At 56.5% G+C, this 24,940-nt stretch overlaps 2 protein-coding genes across 2 annotated transcripts; one reads left to right on the top strand and one right to left on the bottom strand.

The window, feature by feature from the left end:
- Window positions 1–664: 664 nt before the first annotated feature.
- VOLCADRAFT_102871 (uncharacterized protein) lies at window positions 665–7,940 on the bottom strand (the record flags this gene model as incomplete). The annotated part of the gene is made up of 11 exons (XM_002945871.1): window positions 665–774; window positions 913–975; window positions 1,965–2,053; window positions 2,489–2,536; window positions 3,353–3,630; window positions 4,375–4,630; window positions 5,078–5,343; window positions 5,836–5,947; window positions 6,272–6,687; window positions 7,701–7,747; window positions 7,931–7,940. 11 exons carry the CDS (start codon window positions 7,938–7,940, stop codon window positions 731–733), a joined length of 1,629 nt encoding a protein of 542 aa, XP_002945917.1. The 3' UTR covers window positions 665–730.
- A 2,545-nt stretch (window positions 7,941–10,485) lies between these two features.
- VOLCADRAFT_120238 (uncharacterized protein) lies at window positions 10,486–23,485 on the top strand (the record flags this gene model as incomplete). The annotated part of the gene is made up of 11 exons (XM_002946227.1): window positions 10,486–10,635; window positions 11,098–11,184; window positions 11,365–11,505; window positions 11,880–12,054; window positions 12,354–12,472; window positions 12,879–13,007; window positions 13,089–13,191; window positions 16,666–16,742; window positions 17,661–18,647; window positions 18,912–19,766; window positions 20,126–23,485. 11 exons carry the CDS (start codon window positions 10,486–10,488, stop codon window positions 22,946–22,948), a joined length of 5,646 nt encoding a protein of 1,881 aa, XP_002946273.1. The 3' UTR covers window positions 22,949–23,485.
- Window positions 23,486–24,940: the final 1,455 nt, after the last annotated feature.

The raw sequence follows: 24,940 nt of genomic DNA, 5'->3' as shown, positions 1-24,940 counted from the left end.
GATGTTCTTCCGCCTTCTTCTTTGTTGCGTTGGGGTGGCCGCCACACATACACTCTTATTATCGTGGTTGCACCACCCCGCTGGCTGCCGAGAGGGCTGCCGACGAGCGTGAGAGGCGTGTGCCTATGGTGTCACTATTGCTGACTGATCTGCAGCACAATGTACACTGAGGCGCAGCTCGCTTTGTTGTGGAAGGCCATGTTGTGAGGTGCCACGAAGGTCGAAAAGGCTGTGTGGTGGGCAGTCCAGGGCTTGGCAGCTGGCGGAGCAATGAGGGGCGGAGCCTGGTCTGGCACTTTTTAGGATCCATCGGCAGCTGTTGCCGTGCCACGTAGCAAGCAACAAGCCCTACCGTCCGTGGATCGAGTATTGCAAGGTGGCTGGGAAGTAGCGGGCAGGGTGACCGGGTGGCTAGATGGCTGCTGCACAAAGCTGGGGAGCGAAGGGAGGAGGAAAGAAGGGATGAAAGAGGGAGAGGGGATCGCGGGCGAGGCACAGACTGCATATGTGCGTCTGTGCGTGTATTCGCGTGTCTGCGCGTGTTTTAATGATCCAAGCCGCGATGAAGGAAATGCCGTTGGTGGTGCACGAATAACTTTATCGAAGTGAGCTCCTGCAGCCGTGGGCATGTGTGCGAGTGAGTTCTCGCGCGCGTGCATGTGGGTTAATTCAGGCCGGCATGCTGATTAGAACATGCACCCGCGCGCGCGTGTGTGTGTGTGTGCGTGTGTTAACGTGTGCATTTGTGTAAGCAGAAGACGGGAATGTGGAGACCTAGACGTGTCGGGAACCGAGACGAAATGTAGTGGTGAGGACACCTGCGACTGAGCACGATTTTTCCTTCTTGGACTTGACGACGATGGATTTTAAAGTTAGGACGGAGCGGAGCGGAGTGGAGCGAAGCTGGCGCACCGAATTGGTACTGGCACAGCTGAGATCTGAGTCTGGACGCATCCGGCAGCGGCGTCGTGGGGACTGCGGCGGGTGCAGGTGCAACGGTGGGGTGCGATATCGGTGTCCGGGCGGGAAACGCTTTTGGTACATTGGTATCATTCGCGATGTTGGGTTAATATTAAACGCGCGCGCGCACACGCACGCACTTTTTTTTGTGTGTGGGGTGGTGGGGGTAGAGAATATGTGCCGGTGGGTTGCGGTGGGTGCAGGTGTGGGGAGGCGGCTGCGTATGTGCTTCCCAACCGGCCGGACCTCTCCACGGGTATGCTGTATAAGTACATGCACATTGTACTTCCTGGTCTGTCCGTTCCTCTCCCCTCCGCTCCAAGGGGGCCCCACGGCGAACCTCCCGAAGGAGGTCCCCGTCGAGGTCTCCCTTGCCTGGGGGATCTGAGATGGCTAGGGACTCTTCCCAGCTTCGTATGCCATGCTCTTGCCCTCAAAGAGCCACCCTGTCTTCCGACGTACTCCGTTTTCCTATTCAATACACTGGCGGATGGTCTGCTGTACTGGCTGCATACGTGTCTCGGAGAAGGGCCGTTCCGTTCAGTCTTCTGTTGGACTGGTTGTTGTTGTTTTGGGGCCTGTCTGTGCTGCTGCGTCATTATTACCCAGGAACATGAAACCGTTAAGCTGTCTAGCTGGCTAACCTCACAAAAGTAGCTCGTGCGCGCGCCGAAGTATGTGGGAATGAATGGTCCTTAATGGGGGAGGTCAGCAGACAGGTATGCGAATGCATGTGTGCGTGCATTGCCCAAGCTCTTAACCCAAACATACAAGAGACTCTCTTTCAGGGTCTGCACGTAAGATTGCATCATATGTGTATGTGTGTGTGTGTGAGAGAGAGAGAGAGAGAGAGAGAGAGAGAGAGAGAGAGAGAGAGAGTGCACCTTGGGCCGCCGAGTGGGAGCGGCATGTAACGAGGACGTCTAGTGTTGAGCGCTCTCCAATGTACTGAGCGCCTGTCACAGCCAATGTCACCAGCTGCCGCCACTACCGCCTCCACTTACTGCACGCAGCGGCAGTAAGGTATTTACGGCAGCCGTGCCGGCGGCAACAGGCTACAATGGCGGCTGCCTGGATGATTGGTTTGGAGGTTCTTCGGGTGGCAGTGGTGGTGGTCGTGCCGGCGGCGGCGGCCTGCTCCTACTGCCAAGCTCCCACACAAGGCTGTGTTGACCGACCGGACGAGGATGAGGCCCAAACTCGTCATCGTGCAGGGGCTGCAACGTCTGCACATTTTTCCTCGAGGTCATTGGCATTACCTGGGTTCAGTTGGGAACTAGATGATTAACTAACTAACCAGGCTGAGCTGATAGGTGTTGCGAAAGGAGAGGGTCTGATTTGACAGTGTCGCGCGTCGCCACCCCGCGGTTGGTTGGTAGCTATAGAAAAGGAGAGCTAGGTGAGTAGGTAAGAAGCGAACGAATGAAGACCATCTATTGTGGCGGAGGATTTGAGCGGCTTGGTAGGCCAGCATTACCATGTATGTATGTATGTATATATGTATGTGTGTTCATCATCAGGGTCTTACCGGCGGACGGTTGGCCTTCGGGAGCTGGACTGCCCCAGTTCGTCGACGCTGAGGGAGCATATAACCGTTGCTCGAGGTGCGATCACATCCGGTGGCAGCTGTCTATTCCGCCCCGCTGGCGGCTCCTCGGCACGCCGCGTCGTTGGGGTGTATCTCTCCCAACAGTCAACCGTTAAGAGGGGGGTGTATCTCGCCCTTCAGCAACGGATCTGTTGCGGTCAACTCATGCGGGTTTGATTTGCAAATGCGGAGTCAGTCTTTGGCATAAGGCCTTCGTGTGGGAAGTTCTGTTTATCAGGGCCGTACGTCGTTTTGCGTGAGCTAGCAGACCTGATTATCTTGTGTTGTTAAGCATGCGACCCGCCCATCCAGTCTCCCATTCGGTGCGCAGCCGGCGTTGGTTTGCGGGTGCTTGGTGGTGTGCCTGGGCTGTCGGCTGAACTACAAAACGAAGGTAAGCAGGTCTGGGAATGCACGACCTGGCAGGCACGAGCCGTAGTGAAACAGTGACACAATAAACAAAATTTGAGTTCTCACATTCAGGCCCCTACATCCCTACACTTAGCCAGCCAGGTAACCCTGCTTACAAACTGCAAGCTCGTTGACTGCTACAGATACGCTAAGTCATCCCAGCTAGCGGATGAAACACTGCGCACCAAACGGCGGGATGTGACGAGCTGTGAGGGGGCCAGGAACGCAACTCCAAGTAATGAACCCTCGGCCTCCAGGCAGCACAGGCCAAGGATGCAACTACCGGACTTGATCACGAGGTTAGAAAAGTTGTTCATGCTAAAAGGAATCATCACGTCAGTTGGAAAAGAAGCCCTATAATGGTCCTGCAATTTAAGGGTACTACGCCCTTACCTAACCCGGCTGCACAAACGGCCCCAATCCAGCCTGGCTTGCGCGTTTTGGAACTCGGAGTTCGACACGGTGACGGTTTTCCATCCAGCTGCCACGAACATCTTGAGCAGGGCCTCGAAATCGTGATCATCAGACACCAGGACTAGCACGGGGGAGGTGGAGGGGGGCTTGGAGGCCGGGAGGGATCTGGACGTGGTTTCGGAGGCGGGCGTGTTGGAGGCGTTGGCAGTCCCGTCGGAGGAGGTGGAGGTGGAGGTGGAAGACGCGGTGGCCGTTGCCTAGGAGGCAGGCAGCGATGGGCAGGGGGTGAGCCAGCGAGGAGGGGGGGTGATGCACATCAATGCTGTGCGGCTTTTCCTTTGTCGCCTTCTTTTGTTTCGCGCGGCACTAGGACAGCGACAATCAGAACAGCAAAACAGTACACAAGACACAGCAACGCACCCTGAAAAGCATGAAACACTGCGGTGACGTGGACATGCGCTCCTGAAATCGAAGGTACAGGACATGTCCCTGAGCCAAAAGCAAAGCTAAAGGAAGGCCTAATAGGCCTAAAAAGGGAGAGGCCCCCAAAGGGCTCTTTGGTTCTGTCGTATCCATAACCTGTTTGTAAACAGCCCCTGAGGAGACGGAGCCCTTTAGCACCACCACCACCACCACCCGCCAGACCACGGCATCAACACCAACAGGGGCAGTGCACCATGGAAACACCCGATACGTCGCCATGACGCCGTTGGTGTGAATGTGTAGTGTGTGTGCGTGTGCGTGTGTGCGCACTTGCAAGAGTGGGTGAAATTCATGCAACCTCACCTGCCCCTCGAGGGGCGTCCTTGACACCACCAACGAAACATGCTCTGTGTTCATACTGCTTTGCATCCGTGCATGAGGTATAAGACGTGCGTGCACTTCCTCCCTTACGCATGTTCATCACATACATACATACATACATCCCCCGGCTCTCGCGGCCCACAGTGTAACCTAAGTCATACATACATACATACATACATACATACATACATACGCACCGTTGGGACGGTGTGATCCCCCTGCTTCTCCTCCTCCGTTTTCTTCTCCACCTCTTTCTCCATCACCGCCTCAACCTTCTGCTGCTGTTTCTGCTGCAGCTTCAGCAGCATGTCGGTAGCGTCTTTCTGCAACACCACATCCGCCTTCTGCTTGCCCATGGGCACGGGCCTGACCTGCACTCCAACACTCTTTAGGATGCCCTGCAAGTCGTACCCACGCTTCTTGCGGAGCACGTCAACAGCAGCCGACTCGTACCTGGGGGCTTAGGCAAACAACAAAAGAAGCCACAACAGCACACACATGCACATACAAGTACGCAGCAACAGCAACATTAGCAACAGCAACATTAGCAACAACGACAAAAAGCAGCAACACCCGCACCCACAGAACGGCGTGCGTGGGGCTGATTTCAGTACACGTAATGCGTAGAGGTAGATAAGCATGACTTAGATTACACTGTGGGCCGCGAGGGCCGGGGGCCGAAGCCGAAACACAGCGCGAGGGTCGGGAGCACACAGCACAAGTCGGTTAGTCTTGTGTGCTCCCGACCCCGACTCAGACTGCCAACACTCTACGCAGCAGATAAGTATGTTGGGGGCAATTGAGACGGCATCACCCAAAACACAGCATGCACAATAAACACGCAACACAGCGCGGAAACAAACCATCTGTGGCGCGGCCTACATACCCGCTCACACCCACCATCCCACCCTTCGTCCGCCGTAAGCCCGAGTACCCCAGCCGTCGTAACGCTCGTACACACGAGCCACCTGTTTGCACGCTACCACTCGCCTTGCAGATTTCTCCGACTTGAGGTACTTCTTTGCTGCGGGCTTGTGGGCCAGTCGCTTGTTGTGTTCACGCTGGTGCAGCTGCTTGAAGTGATTCCGGAGTTTTTCCTCGTCTCGGAATTTGCCGTTACACACGGGACAGCGAATCTCGCTGGGGACCGACTCCAGCAGCGGGTGCTGTTACTCGGGTATAGGAGAAGTAACCGCAGTGGAAATATGAGGCGAGCGAAATACGGGGGAACGGGGGGAATGAAGGCGATGGAGGGGAGGGCAAGAATCGACGAACCCAACATGCGAAAGAGGGCACGGCACGGCACGGCACGGCATGGCAGGGCAAGGGAGGCAAAGGGGGAAGGGAGATACCGGTGGGGGAACGCGTCTAGAGCCACCCATAGTGGAGTGGATGTGGGGAGAAGGTGGCAGCGCCCGGAGAGCGCCGGCTGGTAGCGGTGGCGGGGTCCCTGGAGAAATCATAATAAAAGCACCCGCGGCCCAGTTCGAAAGGCAGTTGATCATCCACAGCAACTTCGGGATATCCCCATCCCGGGGTGGGGGGTCCTTCTAGGGCAAGACACTCCGCCCTTCATGTGGCCCGCTGGTCCCCTCCCCCCTCTCCTCCCCCCCTGCTTTTCCCTTTCCTCTGCGGGCGATACATCTTCACCGCTTCACCTCCATGCCCTCGATCATGGCCTCCTCCCAAATATCCGGCACGAAGTTCAACGTCTGGTAGTTGGCATATGCCCAGATAGCCGCCACCTTGCCGAACGGTTTTAGCATTCGCCTGCACAAATGCGTGTGCGTGTGTGCATGCATGAATGTGGTGGTCCACACAGCCCATGTGGCTGCCCGCGACTCTCCGCACCTCCATAACAACGCGAGCAAAGCCCCCAACCCAGCACCATCTGCACATTTACGACCATCGAACGCCAGCACCACAACGGATCAGGAACACGTCCGGCAATCGGTGCGTGATATCCTGCACCGGGACCAAGGAGGAGGCGTCATCCCCGCCTGCTCCCTCGCCTTCAGTCGCAGCAAGTGGCAACCCCTCCCTCGCCCTCTCTTCCGTAACCCCCGCCCAGTTGCCGCCCGCCTCCTCCCGCACCTCAATCTGTCCACTAGGCCCCGGTGATCCAAAGTCTCCGGGTACTTGTTATCCAGATCCCAATACACGTACACAGAAGCTGGTGCAGCGGTGAGACTCTTGGAGGTTGACGCTGAAGCCAGCCCTTGCTTCTGCTGCTGCTTATTTCGCGTTTGTTGCTTCGGCTGCTGCCGCTGCTTCTGCTTCTTATCCTCTGACTGGCGTTTCTTGTTTGGTGAAGGAGGGGTGACTGGCGCGTCCTGCGGCTCCACGCCAGGGGCTGTATCCCCCTGTGTCTCCGCCTGGGCTGCACCTGGGATTAGAAACCGAAACCTAGCCGCCGAACGTGCGATTCGTACCCGGATCACTCGCACACGGTTGCCAGGGGCGTCCGTTCCGGAGGCGGCTGGGCCTGGGAAGCGGCTGCCTGGCCGGCCCTCCGGGGCCGGGAGGAACGAGGCGAAGGTTGAAAGGGAGCGCCAACCACCCGGTGTCAGGAGCGATGAAGGCGAGGCCGAGGAGTGGATGGGAGAGAGACCGCGGACCGGATGGGCGAGCATTTCGGAGCCAAGCCAAGACACCCGGAAGCCTTTGCAGGCAGCTGTTGGTCGCGTCAGCCAACGTGCGTTCTTTTTTTGGCGTAGGTATGGGTAAATTATTTGGCCACGATATGTGTTGCTTGTCCAGCCCACCAGGGCAGCCGCCATGCAGCTCGTGCGGTGCGGGCACCCGTCCGCCTAATGTGTAGTAAGACTGGTTATGAAGTTGCACAAGGTCATTATAGCGGCCCAAGTTTGTCCTGTTTAGTCAATTCCATCATGAACCCCAGAAAATTACTAACACTTGCCATACATCAGTCACCTCCACTATAGAATTTAATATCCAGCAGCAAAGCTATGGGTTTTCTAACGCACCTCAAGCCGACAGAATAAAGTTTTCTGCTGTTAGGGTGTTGCGAGGCGTTGTGGTTTCGGAGGACGGTTATAGAGTGGTTGGCGGGGACGCCACCGCCTTAGCGCCTTGCAAACAACCACTATTGCCGCCTTCATTCGAATATATCCAAAGCCTCGTCTCCAAAACTCTTCAATACTCTACCTTACCCTCCTTTCCTTCCCCCATCCCTCCATTCATCCGTCCTACACGTCCAAACACACCAGTTCTCAATACGTATCCCGTACGGAGATCACTACTGTACAGTACAGTACATGACAATTGAGATGTGATACTCCATACAGTTTGTACGTTTCTCGCCGTACCGTCGTACGCTTGCCTCATAAAGCGCCTGGACCGCACATATTTGGCCCTTTCGGCCTCCGTGACAGCTGCGCCAGTCGCTTTTGGTGCTCCCGTTGGTGCGGCTGTCGGAAATGGCCGCGGCGGCGGTGGGCCTCATCCGCCATTCGGCGGTTGCGCTTAGTGCACTGACAGTGGTGCAGCTTGCCTCCCTCACCGTCACCGTCAGCGGGGTGCTCCAGGGGCCACTGCGTGTGATGGGAGCTGGGAGTAAGGAGTTGGGATGAGGTGGTTGCTCAGCTGCTCAACGTTTTTGAAATGGGTGAGAGGAAAGCGCATGGGTCGCGCCGCACCCGGCCATCCGACCACACCCAGTGTGAGACCCTTTCTCTTAACACCCACGCCGCCAACACCGTCTGTTTACTACAACATATCCGTCCACTGCACCTCGGCCCATATAGGGCCCTAGCCCACCCAGTGCCACCCAGAGCTCGCCATTTCCTTCTCACGTAGTGCAGGTTATGAACGCAGTCCAAGCTCGTTGCGGTCCAACCCAAAGATTTCCCTCTACGCGCCTCATGCCCTCTGCCTGCGGTCTCCCAAAACCAGGTGCGAATTTGAGATTACGATGTTTGGCGTACATACAGACGGATGTCGGCCATTCTCCCGTATAACCGCAGCAAGTTCCTGTAGCATGGCAGCATATGATTGTGTACACTGTACGGCAGTACGGCGCACGACGAGCTGGAGGAGTGGCGGCGACCCAAGCCAAAACGATGAAATGAAATGCGGCGGTGTCTTTGTTGATCGTTTGCACAGAACTTTGCTGATTACTGATAGGGAACGACAGACCCCTGTGAGAAAGTGAGAGACGTTTGGAGTTTCCCTATCACGGCTCCCTAAGCTCTGAAGGATCTTCCCGGGCCCTGCGGGTGCCCCGAAGGAAAGCCGGGCTGAGTCTGTGTAGCCATACGTGCATTCCAATTTGTGCAGATTTCCCTGTGATTTACAATTACAGGCGTCTTCAACAAGACCGCTCCAATCCGAAGGAGATCCATGATGTTGTAGACTTCAGACGACACAACCACATAATGGGGGCATCGAAAGATACCGATTGAGACAAGTGTCTTGAATAAGTAGTCATCAGTGACTCCACTTGGGCCTCGCGCCGATAAGGATTCCCAGTACGACTGGGCGGCGCCGAATCCAGAAGCCGTAGTTCGCAGGAACTACTCTCGCTCGGTCAGACGAAACTGGGACGCAGGTCCCAGCTTTACGTAAGTAAAACCCCCGCCCATACGCAGGTATGGACTTCCGCAGTGGTGCGGCATTAAGGTGGCGGACGACTAACAGTAGTCGCTTAGCCGCCGTCGCCCATGCACTTCCGCAACAGTGCGGCACTTGAATGGCGGACGACTAACAGTAGTCGTTTGATCCGCCGGCGCCCATGGACTTCCGCAACAGTGCGGCATTTAGATGGCGGACGACTAACAGTAGTCGCTTAGCCGCCGCAGCTAACAGTAGCTGCAATTAAACTAATATCAGTATTAGTTAATACCTGTAAGCACCAACCGCGGAATTGACGGGTGTTAGTTAGTAATATTGGAGTTTGGTAAATCGGAGTGGACGAGCTAACCACCGGCAGTTAGGTTTCGGCGCCCAAACCGTTGCGGAAAACCTTTACAGGATACAACACATGAAAGGAGTTTTCAATCCTGGTGCCGAAGGACAGCGAATTGCCTCTCTCTGTGTGTGTAGAGCGCAGTTCCAGGCGTGGACATCAAAACCCCTCTTAAGTGCACGGCAGCCTTTGCAAAAGTACGGTTACTAAAGGTGTGTGAAAGGGACCATACCAGCATTCCTGCCGGCTTGCATGCAGCAACGTGCGCGATCAGGAGTACAACAGACGCGTCGGCATGCACACACCTGCCTGTTGTCTAGCAAGTAATCGGTGAATATGGCTGCATACTTTGGGTTTATTATCATGCGAGCTAAGGTCAGGGTTTTTCCAGCGCGACCTGACGTCCCGATACCGAACCATAGCCGACCAAGCTTCCATCCAGTATCGACTGTTGAGGAAAATGTTGTCCGGTCAGTCTGTCGCCTGGTGCTTGCGTGATAGTTGGTTTCTGGATAGAGTGGAGCCATCTTCCGTATTTGCTGATCGACTGTCGAACTCGTCAATAAATTGGAATGAGCGAGCGTTTATCTTTGGTCTGGTATGCTTCTAGAGTAGTGAGTTGTGGCTGAGCTGAGCCGTTAGTCGCTTTGTAAACGCTCTGGCAATCACTATTGCGTCCGATCCATTCAGCCTTCAATATCGACTCAATGCTCCTAGGGTTGCTCAGGAAACGATGATTCATCGCAAGCTCGTCTATTGACCACCTGTGCTTAACATGAATATAGGTTCCCGCTCCTACAGCCGGCATAGATGGAACGCTTCTCATAGTTACGACAGCTGACCCATTCCTTCGGCCCCGGACAGTCGAGGTTCTCAACCCCACAACGGCAGAACGGCTTAAGAATGTAGTTCTTTTATGTATGCGACGAATAAGGCACAGCCATGCAGCTATGGTTCCATAGGCAGCTAGCCTAGCTGTCACAATCAAAATCCTTAAAAACTCGCTTTTACAAACTTGAGGTTCGCGTGCTACCATAGATTAATACGTTTCTATACTTCGCAAGGTTGCTGCAAAATGTCGGCCGAAACCATACGCTTATCTTTCGTTTCTGATCCTGTCTTCATCATCGTACATGACAGTTAACTTAGTTTCCTTATGCGTCTATCCAACCTCAATGAAATCAGATACCTTGCTAATTATGTAGCTGCATTTCTCAGTGGCGATTCTACGCATGCCTTACCTACAATTCGTGACTGGCGGCTGCCCGGTTTTCCGACGGGGCTGCCAGGCGTCCTCTGATGGCCTCCGGCAACACCAGGGGATCAGTCAATTAATAGGCCACATCTCCGGATACATATCCTGGGCCATTTGACTCCGAACATGAAGACCCAGCGTCCAGGACGGAAGAAGCCAGGGCAGGCATTACCATCTCAGGTACCTGGCCTGCGCGTGCTGTCGCTCCTTCCCGGCGCCACCGACTACGTGCACGCGCTGGGCGCAGCCAAATTGCTGGTCGGCAGGACGCATGAAGTGAGACTTGGGTGAGGCGTTGAGGGGGAGCCAAGCAAGATCAATTCAGTCCCAGCCCGTCCCACTTTCGTGTGGCCACGTTAGAAGTTCCAACCTTTGAAGGATTGGGGCCAGCCGCGCGGACGGGGGCGTACGTGTGTATGAACGCGTTGGGGGTTGCCATGTGAGTTTGTTGGGTTGGAGCAAGGTTAGGATTGTGCGGAACCGGGATCCCGCACAAATGCCATCGCTCACAACCCTTTTTTACTGCGCTGCACGGCATCCGTACACCGCCCGCCGTACACTGCCATACCGCTGTTCAACGCTGTGCCAACGTCTAGTCAAGGAATGGGACTGCCCGATTTTTGCTCGTTCCTGGACAGGATTGCCTGCCTCCTCCCGCTTTCTCGTCCTCATGCTTTCCGTCCTATTCCAATTTTGTTGCATTCCTGCATGTGCTTACGTCTACTTCCGGTTGTGCAGTGTGATTGGGCAGAGCTCCAGGGGCTGCCAATCGCCACCTCAGACAAGCTGGGGGAGATGTCGCCCGCGGATATGGATGCAGCCATGGTGCGTGTGTAGTTGGGTGGTCGGGGGGTTGATGGATGGTGGATTTGTTGTGTTTTTTTACACATTTGGAGGCTGTTGAAGCCAATTTCATTGAAATCTGTACGTTTGTATGTATATGCTTCTCAGGAAACACGGAGTCACATGTGTTTCTGTGTGCCTGTGTCGCGGGCTTGGCTGCAGACGGCATGTAGCGGCGCCATGCGGACGCTTGGTTGGTACGGCGGCGGCGCCGCGCTGCTGGACCAGGGCTTATCGCCGTACCGTACGGACGTGGATCAGCTGATAGCGTTGCGACCTGAAGTCATCCTGACCCAAATGCAGGTGGGTTCGGCGTGGAGCGACTGTACGACTGTACGAGGCCAGGGAGGTCCCCAATGCGCAATTGTCCATTTGTTTGTCCGTATGTTTGTCCGTTCCACGAGTACCGCCGCCGCCGCTTATCACTTCCTTCACTTCCTAGTGCAGCCACCGCCTGCTGTAAGCATTTATGGCTGTCGCGTGGGGGCGAGCTTTTAACGCGACCCCACGCGATCTCCCGAAGGCTCACATTCAAGAAGTACACCCCTGAGGGGATTTACAACCGCTAAATCCCTGCTGGTCCCCATCCCCAGCCAGCACGCACGCACACAATGAAGTCAAGATCCAACATGGTATGCTGCGGCTGCTGCGCTGCCCTCCGTCCCTCCTCTCGGCAGGGCTTGGGCACAGACCTCACCCCCGACCACTTTCTGGCTTCCTTGGAGCAGCTCCTGGGTTACAAACCTGTTATCGTGCATCTGGCGGCTCTGGAAATGGAGGGCGTGTGGGTGGACATGCGTGCTGTTTCGGAGACGCTGGGGCTGGGAGGAGAAGGGGAGGCCAAGATTCTAGGTGTGTGTCTTTGAAGGAGGGGAGTTTGGAAGGGTATGGGGACTCTGTGTGTGTGTGCGTGTATATCCCTCGTGTGTCCCGTAAGCCTAGTAGGGTATGGGGACTCTGTGTGTGTGTGCGTGTATATCCCTCGTGTGTCCCGTTTCCTAGTTGCCGCGGTAAACCTGTGCTTCCCCTGTCCGCCCCGATCTGGCGCTGCTCATTGCAACGGTGCGCACTGCCCAGCTGCTCTTCCTCCTAGCCCGACCCCCCTTCCTAAATCCTCCCGCACACCCGCACATTCCATGCCATCTCCCCAGAGATGCAGCGGCGGCTTAAGACAGCGTCGGACTCCGCCCGCGGTCGGCCCCGGGCCCGTGTGGTTGTGGTTCAGTGGCCTGACCCGCTGTTCGCTGCGGGTGGCTGGGTGCCCCAGCTGGTGGAGCTGGCTGGGGGGAGGGACGTGCTAGGCAGGGTGGAGGCGGCGGCGACCTTCACACCCCAGCAGCTGGCAGGTATAAGGAGGCCAGGGGAAGACCCGGGCGTGATGGTGATTGTGACGGCACTGATGTGATGGGAACGGTAGCTGGAAATGGGGACAGGAATTAAGGAAAACGGCAAGCCGTGGTGGCAGTTGCGGTCGTGGTGCTGGCGGAGGAAGGGGCCCGCCGCCACTGCTGTTGCTGTTGAAGCTGGTGTTGGTGATATTGTGGTGGTGCTGATCCTCCAAGGGTCGCCGCGTGCACGGCTGCCCGCCGCCTGCGTAACAACACACACACTCCTCCACGCCGCGCCACCCGCCCCCAACCCCCCCTTTATCCCCGACCTCGGCTGATCGCTAAGAGGCCCGACCGGATGTGCTGGTCTTTGCGCTGTGCGGCTTTGGCCTAGCCGAATCACGGCGCATGGCGATCGAAGCCCTAGAGCGCCTCCTGGCGGCGGCGGCGGCGTATGGGAGCAGCGGCGCAGCGGCGGTGCGGCGGGCGCGCGTCATCGTGGCGGATGGTCTTCGGGTGTTCAACCGTCCCGGCCCCTGGTTGGTGCCCTCCCTGGAGGTGTTGGTGGAGGCGTTACACGGGGAGGCGCAGGAGTACGGCCACGAGGGCCGGCTGTGGCTGCAGTTACCAAGTGGGTCAGCAGGGGGAGCGGAAGCGACCCGTGGGTCCGGTTCTGCGTTAGGATGACCCAAGAGGCGACGGCGAGGCTTTGAACTGAGCCGGGGGCGGGAACTGACGTGCATGGCACGTGTGTGTATGTGTGACGTGTGCGTGTGCGCGCGATTCCTTGCTTAGGAATCTCATGAAACCGTGGGAAGATCAGCGATAATGCGATGGCGGCCGCGTGCGTGCTTACATGGCTGTTTTAAGCAGCAGCAGATGGGGTACCAGTAGCAGCAGTGGTGGATGTTGGCGTTGGCGGTTGGGCTTGTCGCAAGCGTGCGCTGATGTATGCGGTGTGTGGGGTCGTGTGGGGGCCAGTTGCGACTTGGGTGGGAAAGGGCTGGAAAGGTGGAGGAAGGCGGGAAAGGGGTATGGCGGGAATCGGCGTGTGGCGGGAATCGGCGTGTGGTGGTGGTGTGCGACGGGAGGTGTGTGCACGTTCTCTAAGGGAAGGGCTTTGTGGCGGCATCCACAGCAAGGTGAGGCGGGGCACTTTTTGTCCCCTTAAGTGTCCTTGGCGGGTCGGCAGCTGGGCTGGACGGAATGGTTTGCGCTGGCTTATTTCAGGGAAGACGTACCGGCGGAGAATTGGGGCTATACAGAAAAGGGAAGCTATGGAAAGATAAGGGAAAAGGAGGGAACTTGCGATAGGCAGGTATCTTCAATAGGTTGATAGCGCGCGGAGGTCAGCAGGAAAAAGGATGGAAACCGCGCCACCGCGACACGCACTTGAGGCTGTCGGATTGTCTTCGAATTTTGACGTTTTTGCGCGTAGTCTTGGCGATATAGGGACGCCTGAAAATGTCTTGCCAGTTAGTGGATTGCCTGGCTCTGGTTGTGCATAAACTGAACAGAGCTGGGATTGAGCCGCTTGAGGAAAAACGCTTTATCGTTGCGTAATTTTTGCGTGATATATGGGGCAAAACGCGTGCAGCATAAGTACGACGCTTAGTTTCAGGTAAGTGTCGTCAAGGCATCCGATGCTTTATTGGAGCTGATATGTTATGTGCTCTATAGTGTGGATCCAGTAGACGGCGACTAGGTTGGCCATGTATGATACTTATTCCTGGCGCAACGGCCTATGAAACCTCTTGGGCTGACGTCACCGCTCGTATCGTCGTGCATAGTACATTGACGTACCATGGATTTTCTCAAATGACCCTCTCTTCTATGAGATGTAGTATGATTAAAGCGTAAGAATCCTGTAGGCTGTTGTTGGCGGCGTCTAGGTCTATGAGCTCTGTCGAGGACCGTCCACAGGAACGTTAGGGAGTGTTTGGCGTTTGTCCTAAATAATTGCCGAGGTGTCTATGCTAGATCGTAGAACATGCATTCATAGTAAGAATTGTTTGGAACAATCGGCGCGGATTGTCACAATCCCGCTCAGTCATCCGCCTTCCATCAATACGATCGCTGGCTTCGCGCCGCCCGCCACTGCCGGAAACGGTAGACGCTCCAATGTATCAGCCGCATGTATAGTTATCAATAATAGCGTTATCGACACGAATATTCCCGTACAAAATCACCGTCGAAAAATGAAAGTGCGATGAACGGCTCTTCCGTGAACAATGCTAAAGGCCAGAGTTTGCAAAGTTACCGGAACCTAGTAACACTTGCACTCTCGTGCATTTCGTGAAATGCGGATGCAGCCCAGTTAGACAAGTGCTATGGGTCCGGCCCCGGTTCGGCCCTTACGGCATGCTTAATGCTGTTTCCTTACCACAGCTGATTGGTGATAAATCTAGCATAAATACTGAGTTGAGTCGGCGATCGATCGGGCATTTGCATCGCTTTCATTCTATCTTAGCTCTTATTTTGACTATTGGCGGTTAGCATTTGGCGCACCGCAGCACCTTTTTGACTTCAATCGCCCGAACAGTGGACCAGGAAATAATAGCGGCATTCATCAACTTGACCAAAGCCAGGGAAGATGGTCCTCACCTGAATGACCGACAAACCATTGTGCCGTGCAGCGTGCACGGAATTTCCGGACGTTGAACAAGATAGTGGTCTGCCGCGGTATTCCAAATAAAATACTAGAGCACTTGTACTCATAACTATGGTATTAGATTTATGTTTCAGGCGCTCGAAATTTGTAATTTTTGCTGATATATCTCCGGAAAGCCTCCGAACACATCTTCTCCTGTCGTGATTAGGCACTCTTCAACTGAACGCGATAGGGCGCTTTGTACAGCGCAAGGATAAGGTGATCCCCTTGGCTTCTCAGAGGCCCGTTCTACCAGTCGGACGACCAGGATGGACACAGACGCGGCGATTGTCCCTCATACAGCACCTCAGAGCTCATCTGAGGAACCTAGCGAGAAGCCCGATAAGGTAGGTCACGCCCCTAGCCCTGTTTGGGGTTGGTTTTGTTGGGGGAATGCGAGCCGGAACATCCGCAACTTCAGGGCACGGAATTTAGCGTAGCCTGTCATTTTGAATAGGAAGAAAAGCGATGTCTGGAGGGATGACAAGTTGGGCGTAAAGTTGGCCACCATCTCTTTGGTATTCGCGACTTGGACTCGGCAAACATCGCTTTTGCGACAGCTTCCGCAAGGATGTCTTGTCCTCTCTGTGATAAGAGTTACCTTCATGGTCATCAAAAACAAGGGCCCAAGGAGTCTGCCAGTTGTACTTGCTCTCAAAAAAAGTATGGGAGGGAACGTTTTCCGAACAAGCTCTCCCGAGAACAGCACAGCCACCTTGGTTGTCTTGGTGGAAAAGTCTGCAGTTCGTGGTAGGGTGGTTTAATGATGCTGGGGTCTGCTTTCTTGCTGCGCGGCTTGGTCAGCGGGCAGCTGCGGGTAAACCGCACCTTCGATAAAGACGCGCGATGGTGTCGTTGGAATGCTTGAAGAGTATATTTAACTCGTCACGCGCTATCCTGGTTTTCTTTTCTTCTCGAAGTGTTCAGCCGAGCTTCCTCGGAAGGCATTAGCCAACTACCTGGATAGCTTACCTCGATGCTCGGCGTTTCGCAGGCCTGCAACAACTGTAATACAACAAAGACACCTCTATGGAGGAAGGAGGCTGGCGAACTTTTATGCAACGCGTGTGGCATTTATCTGAAGTCGCGCGGAGTTCACAGGTGACTTCGGTAGAGAGCAAATGCAGCCATAAGATGCCCTCGCGTTTGTTTACACGAGGAAGAAGACATGTGCTTGCTTGACGTCTTATGCCCCTCTTCACTATTCCCAAGGCCGGTGGAGTTAATACGAGCGCAGCTCAACCAGTCGTCGCGACGCACATGCGCAAACAGTGGTGGGCCTGGTGGTGATAGCAGGTAAGTCATAATTACGAGTTTGATTAGGAAATAGCGCCGGGTTTGCGTCTTCCGTATGCTTTCGGCTGGCAACGTGTCCGCTGTTAAAACCATTGCTGTTTATGCAAACATTATGGCAAGGCCCTGCTTGTCAAGCAACGGTATGACGGCTACCCTGCCCTGCGTGCAGCCGCACGCGTGCGTTACCAGGTCAGGTTACACGCAAGTCGACACGTAAAATCCACGAAAGGGTCATTTACGGCAACGAACCAGCTGATGCTCGACAGGTGGGTTTCCCTCTCCCCCGCCGTTAAAGGAGACCACTTTACGCCTCCCCCCTTTCCGCTTTTTGGTGGCTCGGTGTGCCATAAACTGTGAATTAGTTCTGGGATTGCCCTGACCCTCGCATCTGGAGTTTTCAAGGGCTATGGATGGCAAGCTGCTACAGAGTAACTTGCATCCTCAATAACATTTGGGCGCGTTCGTCGGTTAAGAGACTGGAGTGTTGGCAGCTGCGCAAATTTCACCGTGCGTGTTTTTCCAACGGGGTCGCTAGGCAGGGAACGGGCCACTAGCGGCTTGCCATTTGCGGCGGCCTAGGTTTTGTTGTCAATCTTCTTACCGGCGAGCTAGCTGCTCGCCTTTCCCGCCGAAGCTTGAAGTTGGACCGCTTGTGGCCTACCCGCCCTTCTAATGTAATGGCAATGTACAGCAGCGGAAGCCGTACTCCACCGCGGCGGTGGGTGTTAAGATCGCTAGAACGCCGTCATGCTCGGATGCCGCCGCCGCATATCACAAGGAGATGCTAGCCTCGTTTTTAAGGTGAGAATTTCCAGCCATCCCATATGGTCTTTTACCCCATACGTGCGGACGCACAATTCGTTGAGGCGTAGACGCATACATAGCGCACATACAAGCGGCGTGTTGCCCCCCATCTTGTACACATATACAGATGTTTCTCCTCATAAAATGCAACCTTGTACAGATGCGAGTACGTAATTTTATGACAATTGTAAGCACATGCTTGCCGAACGGAAAAGGCCAATTTCTGTGCTAGTGTTCGGCTTGAATGCCACCAATTACTACCGTGTCGTACCGCCAAGCCGGAGAAGTGAAGGGATGGCTGTGGCCAGGCATCACATACATGGCGCCTTTGGTAAACGGCTGTGACCCGCTTGCGTAGGTGTCCCATGTATTACCCACAGAGCATCCGTACCATTGACAGCGGTCCCGCTGGGTTTGTTGTGCACAGGTATAATGGCAGTGGAGCAGATCGGCAAGCCGGTGGTGCCGCGGGCTACACCTATGGCTACGGATTTGGCCAGTGCTACTACCTGTCCCCGGACGAGGACCAGCGGCACGAGAGAGAGTACGGCGCATACGATGATGACTGTGCGCAGCCCAGTGGAAGTCGCGGTCCTCTCCCAGGTCTGAGCCCGGGTGCGGCATCCGAGCGCGGCGGCATCCGTGGAGGAGGAACAGAAAGAGATGATGGCAGCTGCGGCGGCGATATTCGGCAAGACGAGTCTGAGGATGCTAACATCGGACCGCTGAGCCCTGCGTTCAGTTTGGGTCCGGAACTGAATGAAGATGATGATGCGGGAACGGTCGCGGCTTTCCTTATCAAGATGCGCCGCGGCGGCCGTAGATCACGGAGCCGGCAGCAGCAGCGGCGCTCACCGCAGCGGCCGCAACGCGTCGATGATGGTCCAGACGGCGAGGAGCTTCGAAGCCGCCAAGGCATGTCTCGCGGCGTCGTACCTGGGGACTGTTGCGACGATTGTGATACCGGAGATGAGCTGCATGATAAGGCAGTTGATGCAGCGGCGAAGCCTGGCACGCGGGAGGCCGGTGCTGGCGCGCTGCTCGTGGCCCCGTGGTCGTTGGGAGTGAATGGTGCCAGGCAGTTTAGCGCAGTATTGGCTTCGCTAGCAGCAGCAGGTCAGGTACGCGGCACAGGCCAGACCGAGGCTGGGGCGAAGAGTGGCGGGCCCTGGATCAAGGTGGAGGAAGCGGCAAAGGCGGGGACGGCGACCACGGCTCGCAGTGTGTCGCCGTTTGCGGCTTTGGCACATGGAACCGGCAGCAGCGGCGCCACGGCCGCAATTAAGCCTGACGCTGATGACACCTGGCGGCGAAAGCACGACGGCGAGGAGGCCTCCGATCCGCAGAGTCCAGAAAGTGACAGGAAGGTGCGTTTCCTGCGCAGCTTCAGCCAGCGCGCTGTGCCCTGTAGTTTCCTATCCCTCGGGTCACGTCAATACCGTAATGCGGCTGGTCGAGCAGTATACCTAGATAGATCTGTCCAGGCGCCTGCCGTGATCTCGCGGCCGCTCTGTCTTGGGTCGCGGCATGTTAAGTCTAGGGCCCATTACCTTTTATGTTGTATTTCTTTCCGTCGCCCTCCCCGAATTTTCATCCGCTCACGCGTCCCCGCCTACCTACTCGCTACACAGTTGGTACCGTCACCGCCCTCGCCGCTGAACGCCGGTTCCGGGGACGCCTCGGAGACGCGCCAAGCCAAGGAGCGGGACCATCTTGCCAAAACTGCGCCACCAGCTGGAGCGGGAGTCAGCGGCGGCAGTGGAGGTCCACCCGGCAGCCAGGCGGCGCTTTTGAGGTTGCTCACACAGCCAGATGCAGCCCGGCTGTTGCTGGCCATGGATCCCCTGCAGCGCTTAAGGTTTTTCGCTGCCGCGGCTGTGCAAGGGCAGGCACGCCCTGTCGCCGCTGGTGGTGGCAACGACAGTGGCGGGGAACACGAGGGGGGCGGCGGCGCCTGTACCGACACCGATAAGTACGGCAGTCGTCATCTTCCCCTGGGACCCGACAAGGACATGCTGGGCTCGGCTCGCCAGCGGCATCATCCTCATCAGGACGCAGGGGAGGCGGCAGAGGCTTTACCCGGAAGTAGTGACCCAGATCGCCAGCAGGGCCTTCGGCTCCGTCACGAGCAGCCGGCCTACGGAGCGAGAACACCGGGTGCGGCGCTTCCGGAAAAGCATCACCGAGCACCCTTGTCCAGGGGGTATGCAGCGGGCAGCGCTGATGGCACAGAACGCGTGCATACACGGGAGCAGCTGCAGGGTTGGGGCCCTGCAGGAGGCGGCGACAGCAGCGATCCGGCGGCGGCCATGGAATTGGTTGCGGCGGCTGCTGGGGGCGGCGGCAGCAGCGGGCGGCACGCGTCAGGCTGTCCGCCGCCGCCTCCTCGGCCTCCTCGGAATCACAAGGGCCCGCTGCTGTGCGCCAACTGCGGTACCACACAGACGCCGTTGTGGAGGAAGGACCGGGAGACCGGTTGCACAATGGTGCGTGTCTGCTATGTGTGGCGGCTGGGCAATATCGGACTGGTAGTAGTGTGGGTGGGCTGGTGTGGCTGTTTTGCACGTTACCGAATGTTGAGTTAATTTCGTGTTGATTGGTGGGTTGCTCGTGATTTGGCTTGGTTAAGATGGGGCTGTGCTTTCTTGCCTGTGTAACAGAGGAGCATCTTAATGGTTGGCGATTATGCATGGCCGGGTTTGCATGTTGCACGTCCTTGTCCGGCGTCCCGTGACTTCTTGAGGGAGCGTGAAAACCAGTTTCCTTTCCCTGCTTGTCACAAAACGCACCTGCCTGACCCTGCATTTGTGCATCTCGGTTCCCCGACCCGTCTGTCTACCTGCAGTGCAACGCATGCGGTATTTACAAGCAGACACATGGATTTGATCGGCCGGTTGGCGGCCGCAACCAGCTTCCGCAGCCAGTTTCCAAGCGCTGTGCCGCCCTGCGGACCATGCCAATGCGCGGCAGCGCCGCGGGCGAACCACACGTCACTGGGCGTGCCTCAAGCTCGCATGTCGAGCCCGCCATCGGCGCCGTCGCTGCATCCTTGGCTACTGGCGGTGCGGATTCCTCTCTCTGCGCGCCTGCGCCGCAGCCGCCGCAGCCCGCAGTGGTAACCTCCGCCATGCCATGGGGAGTTTCGCCCTCTGCAAGTACCACCGCTACCAACACGACCGCCGCTGCTACCGCCACAGCCGTCGCCCGCAAGTGCACAAGCACGGACGGCGAGGACCGCTGCATAACCACCAGTGTTACGGGCAGGTCGGAAGCCGTCAGCGCTGTTGGCGGTGCAGCCGGATGGCAACACCAGCAGCAAGAGCAGCCGTGCAGTGTCAAGCGGGAAAGTGGTTCGGCGACTGTCGGCCTGGAGTCTCAGCAACTGCGAGCCGACTCGGATCAAGGTGACAAGACGGAAGGGGGCCAAGCGATGACAGCAGCTTGTCACGGTGGTAGTGCCGTGGGGGCGCTTGAACCTTCGGTGCAGTCAGGTCCGTGGCGACCGGTTTCAGAGCTGAAGCCCCCGGGAGAATCTGATTCTCATCACCAGACTTCTGTCCCATCGCCGCAGACATCAGGTCGTGGAGCGTCGCCGTCGCCATCGCCCCAGCAGGTGTCTGTGGGAGCTGTGGATGATGAAGCTGCTGGAGGGGATGCTGCGGAGCCACATCAGCGTTGTGCGTGGCGCGACGGAGCGCGTTGCAGTGCCTCCCTACAACGGCCCTCGTATGAGAGGGAAAGCCTAGAAAGAAGAGGGCTGGCGGACGAGGCTGGCGACCACGCACCGGGTAGTGATGGCGCAAGCGATGGTGCTCCCCTGGCCCAGGATTTAGGCCCCCGCACGGCTGGCGGCCGTGCCATCTCGCCTCCGCCCAGCACCGGACGCGGTGGGTCTGGAGACAGGCCTGCTGGCAGCAACAGCAGCAATAACAGCAGCAGCGGTGGTGCAGCGCCTTCCAGTGATATGGCTATCGGCGAGCATTTGGATGCTGTGGATGCGGTGGCAGGTGTTGCAAAGGTCCTAGAGTCAAATCACTCTTCAGTCACGTTAGAAGCGATGGTTGCAGACGAGGCCGTCTTCCGCAGTCGCATTCCTAAAACCCCACAGCGACTGCAGCTGAAGAAGCGGCAGCGGGTGCAGCCACCGCACGCGGACTGGGAAGAGGCCGAGGGTTGCAAAGGAGGCGACGAGAGACAGTCGCAGCATCCAAGACTATGTGCGTCCTCGCCGGCGCTCGCGCGTTACTTTGGCGGTGACGCAGAAGGGGCTGGTGGAGTCGGCAGCCGAGATACGTTGTTTATGGAAAAATTGGCGCAGCAAGCGGCATGGCTTGCGCAGATCGCTGCCGTAGGTGGTCATGACGGCGAGGATGGTCCGCTTGGAGGTGGCGGTGGGCCGTTCCAGCAGCGGCAACATCATGAAGATGAGCTGGACCGGCAGCGTCAGCTGCTCCTGCTTCTGCGACGGGACTGGAATCTCAAGCGGGGCCGAGATCAGGTGGATTGCCTAAGCCAACAGCAGCAGGACCGCTCTCAGCAGCAGGTGCCTGTCGTAAGCCAGTCGACGTTGCTGCAGAGGCGTATATCGTCCGCGGAGGTAAGAGCCGCAGGTCTGGCAGTGGGAGCAGAAGCTGCACCGTCGCCGTCTGCAGCGGTCGCAGGTCCTTTGCAAAATCAGGAGCAGCAACAGAAGCAACAGCGCCCGTCAAATCAACAGCGGGAGTTTTCACCGCCATCATCATCGCCCGCTCCCTCGGGCCCCAGCCGGCGGCTGACAGCACAAGAGCAACAAGACTCCCACCGGGGTCCGTCTGAGCAACAGCTCGAGCGCGCAGCGGGCGCCATGCGGCAGGCCGCTCCAACACAGTCATCGCTGCACGTTCATGTGCCGCTGACTCAGCAGCAGCAGCCTCTCCAGTCGCGTGTCACAGACAACACACCGCACCTGCGCGTTCATGACTATAAACCCCGCCATCACACACATCCATTCCCGGCACATAATTCGCAACCGCCGCGGCAGCATCATCAGCAGGAGGAACACCCGCCGGCGCGCCTACGGCCCACTACTGTTATTGTGTCGGGCTCAGGCACCCAGCAGCCACAATGTGTGCGGATCCACGCCAAGCCAGTGCCCGTCCACCAGTTACAGCAGCTGCAACACCTTCGGGCAGCGGGCGTATCGCTAGGGCACCTCGTAGTTGGACAGCAGCAGCAACAGCCTGCGCCACAGGAGCAGGACCCGTCTCGTAGCGGCCCGCCGCCACCACAGTCAAAGCAGCCGCATCTCTACACGCACCGGCAGTTTCCTTATGTCCACCACAACCAGCAACAGAAACAGCGCAACGGGATATCTTCAGCGCAACCTTCAACACAATCGCAGGAAGCCGAGCCCCGGCAGCAGCACCAGCCTCGCTGGCAAGTGCAGGTACGCCATGGCCCGGAGCAGCACGAGCAGTTGGGTCATCCGACGGCTGTTGCGGCTGCATCTTTCTTTGGGTCCCCGGGGCCCTATCCTGAGGCCTTGTCTGGCGTTGCTGCGGCGCAGCGGCCCCAGCGGGCCTCATCAATTTCTCATCCGGCTGTGGTGCCGTTGCGAGTTGTAAGTCCATCGGCTGTTGTGGCGACCGAGCAGCTGGCTAAGTCAATCCCAACGCTGGCTTGGATTTAAAAAAAGTATAGGATTTCTTATGTGTGAGTGGGGCGAATTCACGTAGTATGTATTGGCCTTGCGATTGCCTGTCACCATTATTAGCAACTTCTGCTGCACGCATCCCATTAATAATGGTCATTTTCTTATCGTAAGGAAGCAGGCTGCGGGCAGACGGCCGACGGGGGCCCCAGATGGACGGGCTGCTGCTGCTTCCACGGCTGTGGTATGGCAACGATGACGGGTTGGCAAGTGCGATTGGTGATTGGGACTTGTGGGTAATTTAGTTTGCGCTGTGTCACAAGATAGCAGATGGCGTCTTGCGCGGATTGGCACACTAATAGGAAACATTAGTATGGCTTGGACTACCGATAGGTCCCACCCGAGGATTGTTCGGAGGCGGCGGTGCACTACTACCCTTCCTCAGGTCGTTCTCGTGCGCGCCGAGGTTTTGTACATTTAGTGTGCATGGATGAGTAGTATGCTCCTCGCTCCGCTTCAAAATAATTTTTTTAGGTGGTGTTGTGAAATTGTACATATTTGGACCGGCTGCATTTCAGGGTTCCAGGGGGCATTTGATCGAGCTGGTTGCCGAGCTGTCTGAATTCCCGGCGCTTTGATTGGGGGTGCTTGCGGCTCATTTATGAGACCTGTGGCGAGATTAACCCCACTCACTTCTCACGAGTTCTGGTTTCTTTGCGTGGTGTGTTTGTTGTCTTTGTCACATCGGCAACCGCACCAGGGTTGTCGGGCTGCGGTCCGGTCTGCATGCTAACTAAGAAACCCCCAGTCGCCCCCTATTTTTGTGCGTTGGAGTGCTTTTGGCTTGAGATTTCACGCCGGTCTCCACGCAATCACAAAGACTGGTAAATTTAGTGTGATCCTTGATTTGACGCATACGATAGGTATGCCGCTTGCATTTAGCATTCACAACTTGCACTCTTCATCCATACATCATTTGGTCGAGCCCAGCTGGCTGGAATGTGGCGGACTGACCTCATGATACGATGTGTCGCAGTTTTCAAAGCGACGGATTAGGAAGGGGTGACGCGCCATATTCATTTTATCAGATTGTCACTTAACTTCACTTGTCGGCAAAACTCCATTGGTGTGTCGCCACTCGGCCAAAAGTCTTGTTTGTATGACAATGGCATACTGTTTGCAGGTGTGTGTGGGGCCTGGACCGATGTGTATCGCGCCGTTAACTGTGCGGGGCTGCAACGTATATAGGCAGTTTCCACATAGGCTTTTAGCTAGTCGACGGCAACTGCCTGGATTGCCGAAATAATGGCCTTCCGATGGTGCTTGTATACTACTATGTAATTGAAGCTGATTGTTCGCTTCCTCATACCAGGTCACCAAGCAAGGCTGTGAGAAGCTCACTCTAACCGGTTGCCAAGATGCGGGGTATTGTAACGTGACGAACAGGGCCTTATTACGAGGAAGTGTAACATAAGCTGTGGCAGACGGGAAAGGGGGCCGCTGGCGAAGTTAACCACCCTGTAACAACATACATACACGCATGTCGACATGCATGAAGGCACGCAGGCATGTCTCAGGCAGGGCAAGCTACGACACGGTGTACGGCTCTCAAAATCAGGGCTGGCACTCTCTGGGCGGGAAAAAAGATATCCATTACGGCTGCAACTTGAAATAAAGGTCAAGCCAGCTAGTGTGGTTTAAAGCAGGGTGTTGACAGCCAACAGGCAGCTAAACGTATGTGCTTGGATGCAGCAGGCCTGCTGCACAGGCACATGCCGTTGGGCGTTAGGCTTGTGTATGTGTGTATGTGTATATGTGCGTATACGTGTGTGTAAGTGCGAGGTAGGATGGTGCTTATAGGCGATCTGGCAGCCCTTGAGCCCTCGGCTCGTATTTGGGCGGTTTGCAGGTACGGGGAACGCACTCACGACCATGTATCAAATTCATATGTGCGTATATGTGTGTGCATCTGAGTATATGTATATGCATGCGTATGTGTTGCACACTCCCCCTTGGCTGGAGGACTAGCAG

Source organism: Volvox carteri, assembly GCF_000143455.1.
Source record: "Volvox carteri f. nagariensis unplaced genomic scaffold VOLCAscaffold_1, whole genome shotgun sequence".
NCBI classification, from domain to species: Eukaryota; Viridiplantae; Chlorophyta; class Chlorophyceae; order Chlamydomonadales; family Volvocaceae; genus Volvox; species Volvox carteri.
This window is presented reverse-complemented; position numbering and strand designations above follow the sequence as displayed.